The sequence below is a fragment of the Lycorma delicatula genome, chromosome 2 (assembly GCF_047948215.1).
Source record: "Lycorma delicatula isolate Av1 chromosome 2, ASM4794821v1, whole genome shotgun sequence".
NCBI classification, from domain to species: domain Eukaryota; kingdom Metazoa; phylum Arthropoda; class Insecta; order Hemiptera; family Fulgoridae; genus Lycorma; species Lycorma delicatula.
Window position 1 is genome coordinate 92,856,425 of NC_134456.1, and position 12,558 is coordinate 92,868,982.

The window sequence follows — 12,558 nt, forward strand, 5'->3', positions numbered from 1 at the left end:
ATTTTTTTACTATATGTTGACACGCTTCAAAACCAGTCCATTGTCAAAAATGAATGTACTCAATAAGTAATAATAGTTTTGAGATGAGTCAACAAAAAATAAAATAATGAAGCTACAAAAGGTAAACAGTACTCAACATAGAAACTATAGTGATCTTAGCAGAAAAGATAATAGTAATTATTATCTTAATAAAACAATAAAATAAATTTCTACTATAAATGCTTCACTATTCGATTTGCATAAAATGTTAAAATCCCTCTAATGAAATGTGGCAAAATATGATCTCATATTATGCCACAAAATATGAGATATGAGATAATTAAAACTAGAGTTTTTATTAGTTAAAAAGATTTCTGTTTTGCTAATAGGTGTAATATTTGACAACAAGGTTCCAAAATTATAAAATCAAAGATAAATAAGCATTTAGGATATTTTTGGAAGTCTAGAAGAAGTATAAAAATATGCTGAATGTAGAGTTAACAAAAAAATTTACACATTTCAAATGCCAAAGAATTTCATCCAATAAAAAAAAATACAAAAATAAATTTGATAAGATAAGATCACCTCATATTAAAACTGCTTAAGCAATTATCCATTTTCTACCTCAATTTAAAAATTATTCTACGTAGATTTAAATTAAAAATTATATAAGCATACATAACAACAATACTAATGAAACATTAACAAATGATTACAAACTATATGTGAAAAGCATATGTATACATGAGGAACACAATATTTTTCAGGCTTGCTGATGTTAAAGTGAAGGTAATGCCTAATAAGAATTATATAAAGTAAAAAAATTCTATTCTATAAAAAGGTAAAAAACATAATCAAATCTTAAAAAATGCATGACTTAAAAACTGCATGACTTAAAAACTGGACAAACTGAACCCAAACATATTTAATTTACATTTGTCTTTCACGTACCATAGGAGTTATGTAAATAAACTTTCTGCATACACTCTTAATCATTACTCAACTGAATAATAGATTGATTTTAATAATTTAACTTATGCTGTTCATATGAAAATTCTCTGAGGGCTTGCACAGAAGTATGTGGGTTCTTTGTAGAAAGTGAAGAAAAGTAGTAATGAAATGTTAGTGTGAGGATGACTTAAAAAAAATTTCTAAGTTGAATATAAAATATTTTGGCAAAAGTGTGTGCGTTTAACTGTTATTTTATACAATTGCCTATTTATGCAGTTATTTACTACGGTAATATTAACATTTCATGTCATCATGTTTATTTTTTATTAATCTAGAGAAATCTAAAGAATTGTTAAACTCTCCATCTCAGTAGGTCTGAAAATAAAGAAGAAAATTTTTTTTAATTTTATTTGTTTTTAATAACAATTTAAAAAATCCTGATTCAGCAAAAGTTAAAAAAAATTTTAAAGAAAAGTAAAATTTTATAATTACTTAATCTTAAAATACTTTAGGAAAACATGAAAAACTTTTACATGTTTAGACTATTCTCTATACTGTCTTCAGCATCTGTAAGTGCCAAAATTCAGCAGAAATAGATAAATGACACATTACACCCATAAATTGTGTAGCTATTCTCAGGTACATAACGATAAAAAGTAGGAATAAATAGTTTTCCAGTCAAATCTTACCTTCCATCAATTTAATAGTTATTAATACCCACCATTTTACAAGAATGATTCAGCAGCAAGGGATACAAATGCAGACTCTGCAGTAGCAATAATATAATGTACCTCCCAAAAAATCAACATTTCATCCAGGAAAAAACCATAGTGATAAACTCAGACAACATCCTGGAAAAAATATATGATGGACCAGAACCTCAACACATTCTCACTTCTCGCTAACAAACACAACCAATCACCTGGTCTTCTGATGATAGTGAACCAAAGTGGCTGTTAGAAAAAATTCAAGATTAAGTTCCAGATGTCACTGATATTAACTCCAAGAGCTCACAAATGAAATTATTGTTAATTCTATCCTATCTCAGCCTCCACTGATAATCATTGTCAGCCAGCATACTTAATAGCCTTCCTCAGGGTCACCAATGTTCACGGTGTCTGTTTCCCTTCAATAAATATTTATCAATAGTGTTTACTTTTGTAAAGAATACTTAGAGTTATCATTTTTATTAAGTTTTCTCAACAAAAACGATAACTTCTATTACAAGAATATTAAACATTTTTAAATCTATTTTATTAGTTTATTTTTATTCATTTCTTGACGCAGTATTTTGGCTCAGAGAATTAATTAATTTTCTAGTTGTCTCCACGAGACCAGTCAACCCTGTTGGAAGAAACATGGAGTGAATTATTTGTTCTTAGTGCCGCTCAGTGGATGCTACATGTAGATGAAGGTATACTTTTTCATTTACACAAAAAATAAATAAAAATATATTAAATGGCAATTTTAGAGATTAAATTTAATCATTTGTTTCAATAATAATTGAAGTGATATTTTTGCAAATTCTTTAGTATTGAAAGAAATATTCTTACCTTCATAGTAAATCTTTGTAATCTCTTACACTGATTGCAATAGATAGTGCTACGTAAGTGAATACTTTATTTAAAAGATTTATGTGTTGCCATTACATTTAAATGTGATAATACTACTGAATAATCAGATCGATTGCAGTTCTGAAAAGATTTTGAAACTATATTTCAGGTACCTAGAAAGTGAGTCATGTTTTTTATTATAAATAAAATCTTTATAAATAGCAAGTATGTTTAAACCATTCCATGTTTTTTTGATGACCACTTACCTATTTCTGAAGGCAAATATTGTCATGTAAGTTAATTAATTGTGCAATTTGTGTATTGGTTCAGTAATGACAATGAATCAGTTATAATGATTGTTTATTTTTTATATTTTCATTATTTTACATGTTTATGTTATACATAATAATTCTAAGCATATTAGAATATTAAAAATTCAAAGTATGCAAAATTTTTTAATATTCATACGCTTTTATTACTAATTTATTTTTGCTGTTCTTGTGCCTTAGTAAACAACTGAAGAAACAACAGAGAAATAAAACTGTAAAACTCTCCCAGAGAAAAAATTTAATACTTTTAGTATATATGTATAGATTAGAAAATATAAACCTCCATCAAAATATATTTTTTGAATATTGTCACTTAAAAAAAAAGTAAAATTTGAAGATTTATAAATTTGTTAATTTGCTGGAATTCATTTCCCCAGTTTGTGAAATGCAATTGTTATCATGATTTTTATAATGATGGTTATTACAAAATGGATTCAGTTGAGAGTGAAGATTATGCAAAACTTAGATTAAATGATAGGCAGATCCAAAACCATCTTTTAACAAATCCTTTTTATTACGAGATAGTCTTTAAATCAATTACAGTGCACTTTAAGGTGAAAATAACTTTACCTATGCCATTGTCAGAAAAAAATCACTCAAAAAAGTCAAACAAATTTCATTTACTTGGGGCCTACAAACTTAATTAGTCTAATTGTTATAAGTTAACAAGACAGAGTTTTGCATAAATATACAAAACACTTGCAAGCACTTTACAAACTACTTCATGGGTGCATCTCACTTATGAAAAAAAATACACCATGAAAATCTTACTTATAAAGAATAAAGGATGAAATAAACTAGACACACTTAGGCAATACACAAAAACAACATTCTAAAGAATAAACAAAATTTAAATCTCACATTGTGGACAAAGATACTCAAAACAATCTAAGCATTAGTATCACATCCAATAACAAGAAAATACTAAGAACTTCTCCAACAGCAATCTTCAAAGAAACTTGATTTGACTGAAAGTTAACCCAGATTCAGACAAAGTTTTTATAACTTTTATCTTAAATTAGTAAACAGATTATTATAGTTAATTTACAGATCATTTTATGTTTTTAATACAATACTTCATAGTACCAAAATTCAACCATATTTTTCATTAAATCACAATACATTCAATTCCCCATGTAAATTTCTTCATTGCCGTTTTACAACCAGATCAGAATAATCATTGAAGTTGTCATAACATCAGTTTAAAAACATGAGTTTAAAATAAATCTGTAGAATGAATTTTTTATATGGTAACACACATAATAATGTAACATCAGTATACAAATTCTGATAAATCAAAACTTTTTGAAGTGGGATAATCTTGACTAGCCAAATGACAAGTTATTGCTTTAATTTGTCAGTTTTTGATTTTATTTTCAAGTATCCCAATTTAATACTAATAGTGTGTTGTGTCACTAACATATCTCAAATTCTGAAATATATTATTGGCATTAATGTAATGTTATTTATACTATTTTTCTTAAGTTTAGATCAATGAAAATGTTTTTAAAAAACTACAAATTCAAAACTGTTTTATTTTCTTTACAATCGTTCAATAACATTGTATTTATTCCTCATTTACTCATTTATTTTCTGTTTATTAAAAACAATTCTATTCTACATTTGTTAAAATATGTCTCTTCCTTCACTTTCCTACTCATCTTACAACTTTTCTTATAACACTTTTCAGTGCTTCTTTTATTAAAAATAATATTCAGTAGACAATTTCTGCAATTCAACATAATGTATTTTGCCTAATGATATACATCATAGAAAATCATTTTTGATCAGATATCATTGGAAGAATAATATTCATAATTATTAAAATATAATATTCACAGAAATATTTCATTGTTTTAGAATAAACATTGTATAAACCAAAAATAAGATTTTGTATTTTAATTTATAGAATTAAAATTGAAATACATACACGTTGGTTAAATTTAGATGTTAAGTTAAAGTTTATGAAGTTAATTTAAAATTTGAACTTATATGGTGAATTAACCATCAACATAATAAATATATGAAAGCACTTTTTTAACTCAAATTTTATTTTGTACTTTTTTAGCTTTCCTGGTTCGTGGCTGTTTAGCACCTGTTTCAAGACATTTAGTTCTTGAAGAAGATGCTAGAAAATTACGAGAGACAATCACAAAATTTTCTGCAATGCGTGTAGATCACACTGAATATGCTTGTTTGAAGGCTCTGATTCTCTTCAAAGCAGGTTTCTGAAATTAATACAAAATTTGTCTAATATATTTTTTTTTTCTAATTTAAATAAAGCAGACATATTTTTATTCGATGAATACCACAATGAAATGTGTAACAAGAAAAAATCAATGAACTGATTCACTTTCAGCTTACATTGAAATTGTTCATCCGGAGAACTTCTTCAACCATGTAGCTCTTCTTCAGTGGAATTAAGAGTGGCATTATCGTTAAATGTTAATCATCTTAAACTGTTATTTAATCAATAATATATATTTTTTATAATTAATTTCTGTTGCATTTGTTTATTTAATAAGCTGTTTTTTTATTGAAACAATAAACACAAAATAAATCAGATGTATTATCCGACTACATACTGAAGAGATTGGCTAGCTTTTTAAAAGCAGAAGCATTAATAACAGTCCTACCAGTAACTTGACTGAGTAAAAAGCTGCCTAAACTTAGCCTCTGAAGAATAACTTCTATTTTATTTGAACTTAAGTTTTCCATGATTTTTAATATTTTTAGAAATTGTTTTACAGCAATAGTAAACATATTTTAAATTATGTTATCAAACATACCAATATAGAAGAGCATCAAATTAATTAAAATAATATTAATTTTAAAAAAATTTATTTCATTTAATCAGCTAAATAAATATACACCTAGAAAACACAGTACTCCATGTATCTTTAATCTTGTGGTAAAAATAATTTATAATACTGTTACTAATAAGGAACATAATAATGCCTTCAACTTTATATTGTTTTTAAATATTCGATATTAACTAAATATGTATATAAAATAGCATGGAAGCGTTTTTCTTCAAGCCAGAACTTCAATATAATTGACTTGTTTAATAAAATGCTGGTTTCTATTTGCTGGTTGCCAAATACACAATATTTTTTTTTTTTAATTTTCTCTTATTGCCTAATTCATGGTCACTGTGAAGTAGCAATAGTACTGTGTAATGTAATGCAATTCACATTTGTGCTTAAATAACCCATATTGAGAATCTTCTAATACAAAATGTTGTTGATGTCATTGACTTTTTGCTGAATGTTCACTTCAATTAGTTGATAATGAGTGGATCTGATTCATGAATTCTATCCTTCAAATAGCGCCAAAGGAAAAAATCGCAACTAAACAATAATAGGGAAAGCATAGACTACTTCTGTTTACACAGTTAGTTCTTCTGTAAAAGCGGTATGAACACTTGCTGGTGAATTGTTTGATATGTGAATGAATATCAAATGATATTCATATATCGTTATGCTACTCCATCTTGTTGAAAAAATCTATACTTTTTTCATGATCTGTTAACTAAACAGTTAACTAAAAAATGTTGTTGATGTCATTGACTTTTTGCTGAATGTTCACTTCAATTAGTTTTTAATGAGTGGATCTGATTCATGAATTCTATCCTTCAAATAGCGCCAAAGGAAAAAATCGCAACTAAACAAATATAGGGAAAGCATAGACTACTTCTGTTTACACAGTTAGTTCTTCTGTAAAAGCGGTATGAACACTTGCTGGTGAATTGTTTGATATGTGAATGAATATCAAATGATATTCACATATCGTTATGCTACTCCATCTTGTTGAAAAAATCTATACTTTTTTCATGATCTGTTAACTAAACGTAGAATTCTTCAAAAACTGTACACAGTACACTTCTGTATTTATATCCGGTCGAAACATATTGCCCCCCAATATAAGTTTACCAGGGACAGTATACCGTACATCAATTTTCTCATTGGGAAGTGGACACTCAAACAACTAGAGAGGAACTCATCCATTTCCTAGTTTTATACAAATTAACATACCTGGGTATGTTTGGCTATAAATGAAATATAGAATTGCCTTGCCTGATATGAAATATAGAATTGAGCATTTCTGTCCATCGACAAAGTTTTTAGAAGCCTTTAACAATAATTAACATGTTTCAGTGTGTCTATTAAGAAATTTTTCTGCATTTTAGATATTTAACACATTTCTTGAAATTATTCAGAATACTCATAAATGTTCACTATAGAACCCTTTTCCTAATTGAAAAATACATTTTAGAAAAACACAACTGCAAAGAACTAAACTAAACTGCACTGAAGCACAAAATAGTTTACAACTGACAACATTTTCACAACTAATAATGGCGGTAATAGCAGCAGCGATTGTAGCAGTGTTAAAGTTGACCTTAAATAACTGCAATTCAAATCATCTTGGTTCAAATAGTGAAGTTGCTCACCAGATATAATGGTATTGAAAATTCTGGGGTATTCAACTTGTGTATTTTATATAAAATACTAGGTTAAAAATGTTTGGCAACAGTAAATTAATTATTTAATAGAAATTTTTTGATATTCCAGTTGAAACTCCTGATAAAGAAAATATCAGCTGTTCAAAAAGAATCTCTACTATAATCTCTTTTGTTACTAAAGAATGTTAATTCCTCTTAACACGTACAGTAGAAGAACAGCATACCAAGATAGATTTTTATTTTCTGAAAGTATAAAACCAGCCTAATTTCACTTCTGAATGTTAAAATAGTACACTAAAAAAATGTATTAATCGTGCAAATTTTTATAAGTTTGTAGAACAATTTAAATCAGGCAGATTAATTGTCACCGATTTTCATCACTACGGATGACTGGTGAAAGTTTCAACCAATGCATTACAAAATCACATTAATAATTTTATTCACAAGGACAGACTTATAAAAGTTTGGGAAATTACAGAAATTTGAAGTATGAGTATCAGCATCATCACTTAAATTATTCATGATAAGCTGAATTACCACAATACGTATTCCAGGTCAATTAGTCATCTCAATTATCTCCTCCAAGAAACCAATACAATCCATTTCATTTTTCATTACAGCACACCACACTTGTTTAACTGACATTATTCATGATGTAAAGATATTCTACTTAGTTCTTCCTGTACTTTAGGGCTGCATTGTTATTATATTATAATAGTTACAGACAAACTATGTAATTTAACATTAAATAGAAAAACAGTTTCATAACTTATTTAGCCACAATACAATAAATTTTATATAAAATTAATAATAATATTATAAATTTTAATTTTAAAAAAAATGAAAGTAGTAAATGTCAGATAATTTAAATAGTAGAATAAAAGAAAAATAAGAAGTTAGATCTATTAAGGAAGTTTATATTTATTAATAGGAAAACTTTTCTTAGTAAGTTTATCTTTTCAGATTCCTACTATCTTGACTGATTTAACTGCTTAAAATATAACTGAATTGTTATAAATTTATTTTTTGTAGAATGACAAAAGAAGACTACTTGGCTTTACCAGTTAAGAATGCAATAAAAAAAATAAAGTCTTTCTATTTATTTGTAGGCACAGACAAGGCTTTATACTATCAATCATGAAAAAACTCTGTTAAAGAATCAATAGTACTGGAAATAGAGGAAAAGCTTTAGAATTGTTAAAAGATGTTATGAAATAATATAGCCACAAGAAATTTATAAAAATATTAGTATACCTATTTATAATTAAAACAGCATTTCATAAAGTTGACGTTATCAGCAATAATGTGTCTTATTGACGTAAATGATTTCTGTTGTAAATTTTGTCATACGTAAACTTCCTGTTCTCACAATAGTTGCTTTCCATAAAGCAGTTTCAACTGACAAATTGAAAAAATCATATAAAATGATTTGAAGCTATTAAGGCGGTGTGGTTATATGAACTTTTTATAAGCTTAAAAAAAAGCACATATTTTAAATTGAATTCAGTATGTGAAAATTAAACTAAACTCTTTTATAAAATAATAAAATAGTAAATAAATTAAGCAATTATTCATACACTTAGATACAAAGGAACAACCAACTTGAGTCTATGCCAAGATTTGTGAAGCTGAATAAAATTAGATATTTATAACTGTCTTTAGTATTAGATTATCATTGAAATAACAGATATAAAAAACTTTGATTATGCATACTGTAAATCAAAAGTAAGCAAGAGAAAACAGTTATTTCCAGATGACATCAGAATATTTGAGAAAGTGAGATGGATATATAAAAGTAATTTGATGGATGTAATGCAGAGATTGAGAAAAATAAACAGAAAACAGACAGGAATTGAGAAAACTAGACAGAAGGAAGTGCAAGAAAAAACTGGATCCAATTAGAAACATGAGAAACAAAATACATATAAAAACTGGGGAATGTATTTAAATTTTTTGCATATTTAGGTAATGAGATAGAAAAAAATAGAAGACTAAAACTGAAAATTGACAGGAGGGTCTGATAAGGTTCAGATATTTCCAGTTTTTGATTAGCTTTTTATGAAGTGATATAAAGAACAAAAAAAAGATAAGGAAGTAGAATACATGTGATATTAAATATTAATTTTTACTTCTATTACAAATATTCAAGCAGCCACAATTAAAAAAGAAAAAAATTATTAGGAAGAAATTTAATTATGATTGATAAGATAAAGCAATATAGAATGAATAATGAGGTCAGACTTGATGCAAGAGTGGCAAATATGTAAAAATATTAACAAAATAGACTCAGTTTGGCTATGTAATGAGAATGGACAGTGGAAGAATAGCTTAGAGAATAAAAGTAGAAAAGGAAGACTACAAAAAAAAGCTCTACAAAGGAAAGAGGACAAACTGAAGATAATGAGGGATGTTTCAGCAATAGTTATGGAAGGATAGAGGCAACTGGAGGTCATTTCAGGAGAGAACTATCTAACAGACAGACAATGAAAGGGAAACAAGAAAAAAATATTTTATTATTTTACAATAATATAATGAAATGCATTCTCTCATTCAAACTAAGAAATAATAATATTTTAGGAGGTGACCATCAAGATGACATAAATCCAGTAAAATTTAAACAAATATATATTGTGTTTACAAGTTTAAAAACTATCAAATATAGATTATTTTCCCCTTTAAAGAAATACAAGTACCTAAAATAAAAATGTATTAATCTTTTTAAGAATTAAATTAATTTTGCATTTTATATTTATGTTCAGCAATAAATAAATTAGGAGCAGTTATACAAATTGCATAAAAAATATTAGTAACCTAATCTTCAGAACTATTTAGAAAATATGAAAATGATTTTACAATTTTTTTTATACCTATTCATTTTTTCTCATCTTTTTTTTATTCCTTTCTAGTAGTTCTTTGTCACAACTTTTCATGTTGCTTCCCCCAGAGATTTCAGTGGAACACAATTACACAACCAAATGTTTTAACCAAAACAGATTGACCAAATTTTAAGAGTCAGTAGGCAGTAGTTTTCCATTACCTTCCACCTCTTAAATTGCCTCTAACATGGGAAATAAATGCTTTTGCTAGAGTGCTTCTTAGTGTTCCTCCTAACCTTTGGCAGAGGACATGAGAAACTCTGCCAATAGTTAAGCAAACAAGCATCTCATCTGATCTGTAAATCAGATGAGTATGCAAGCACCATTAACAACAATAAAATCATTTACCTTCTAGGTGGGATTCTCTACATTAAAGAACATTTAATAACACTCCTTTTATCAATAAAACTCAATTAAAGAATTGAGTAAAATGTAGATTGTATGAAGTATTACCACTTCACCTACTTTTAAAAAACTTTGATTTTATTATATTATCTGAAGATATTTTTGTTTCAGAAACTCGAGGACTAAGAGAACCTGTTCATATTGAATTATTGCAAGATCAAACTCATATAATGCTGCATGAATATTGCATGACAAGACATAAAGCACGATTTGGAAAACTACTTTTATCACTTCTTTCAGTATCAAGTCCAAGTAAACAAAGTCTTGAAGAACTTTTCTTCCGTAAATCAGTAGGTAATGTGCCAATTGAACAGTTGCTGGCAGATATTGCTCCTGGCTGAACAAATACCATAGGAAAACAAAACATTATCAGCTCTGAATTTGTGAAATATTATTTTTTTCTAAATGAATGTTGTGAATTATATTTCTAATTAATAAACCTCGATTACATCTGATCTATTTAACAAAACTTTTTACAGAATGTACTTAAATCTTAAATATTTCATGCCCAACTTATAATGAGTTCAGTTTTAACTTTAAATTACTGAAGTTTTTAGTTATATTTTTCATAACTTATATTTCATTATAATTAATTCTGTACACAACATAATAATTTCTTTCCTAAATATTTGAATATTTTTCATTGGCTATAACAACAATTGTCATCAGGTTTTAAAATAAGGCAAAATTATCTTACCCTTTTAAAAGTTCAATGCCTTTGAATAAAGCAATATAAAAAATTTCTTGTAAAAATTTTACTAGAAGTTCAAAACTTTGTTGGAGCTGAAACAGATTTCTACAATTTTCATGCAATTCAATGAAAATTGTTAATTTTCTTTTCTTTTAGAGCTGATTGTTCTAAACAAACAAATAGAATTATTGTAAATAGTACTACTGTCAATGAATTATTTTCTTCCTAATCATAAAGATTATTGAGTATTTGACATTAGTGAGTGAGTGAATGAATTTAGGGAAAAAATTCTAGCAATATTTAGGAGTATCAATCTTTGTGTCTAAGTTTAATAATGATATTAATATTATTTTCTATTCTAATGATTAATAAAATCTTCTTATTCTCTATCTATGTTATTTTCCTCTCATCCTTGAAAGTTACGTTTGTTTTGTAAAAGTTTTATTACTTTGGAGTTGTTTTACCCTTTTATAATTAAAATTCCAGGCGATGATAACGCCCAGGCGTTTTTCGACCACAAAAAAAAGGTTTGGAAAAAAAATTAGTTTTCCTATGGTAATTTCAATAAAATTTCCATGGCAAAAATGGTAAAGAACTCTTTAAAAAGACTGTATATTTGTTAACTCCCATAACCAAAATAGTTGTGGGGAACTTAACTTAAAATAAAAATTATGTTAAAAAAATTATATATTCATTCTCAAGATAACAAGCCAGACATACTGAACTGATAAACACACTGGTTTCCAATTACCTTCTTCCGGGATAAGAATACTCTGCATATCAACCAGCCAAGTTTACTGAAATACTGGCTGACATCTGATGTCAAACATCTAAATGCAGATATCTGTAATGCATTTCATTACAAATGTTTCAAGTGACAACTTCACTCTATTCAGCTAAAGACTGACTACATAGTGAACATCATTATTTTCTGAGAAAATAACTTCAGTCCCTCTTGTTACCCTAAGAGGCGACAGTAGCCTCTCTTGAATTTTAAGTAACAAAATGTTTTACATGCACCAGAAACCATAAGAAAGGCTGGGAGAGGTAGTGCAAAGCAAGAAATTAATCTCCTGTCAAGAAACAATGTATTGTATAAAAATTATTTACATATATATATATATATATATATATACTTTCAATTCTCAAAAAAATATTCTCCTGTTACAAAAAAATGGTGGCTTGCAATCTAAAAAAAAGAAAAAAAGTGGTTTCTAAAAGTGGCTTTAGATTACAAAATGCTAGTAATATTAACCAAATCTGTCAACTCTTGCTTGCTTTTGAAAGATGACATATCACTGAGTACTTT

The 12,558-nt window shown here is 27.1% G+C and overlaps 1 protein-coding gene across 1 annotated transcript in view; it reads left to right on the plus strand.

Moving 5' to 3' along the window:
• Nucleotides 1-11,562, plus strand: part of LOC142319906 (photoreceptor-specific nuclear receptor-like) — a 55,882-nt gene extending 44,320 nt beyond the window's left edge. The window contains exons 6-8 of the mRNA XM_075357580.1: nt 2,251-2,344; nt 4,881-5,036; nt 10,670-11,562. Of these exons, the coding sequence (XP_075213695.1) occupies nt 2,251-2,344; nt 4,881-5,036; nt 10,670-10,899 (480 nt within the window). The 3' untranslated portion in view covers nt 10,900-11,562. The remainder of the gene's footprint in view (nt 1-2,250; nt 2,345-4,880; nt 5,037-10,669) is intronic.
• The last annotated feature ends 996 nt before the right edge of the window (nt 11,563-12,558 follow it).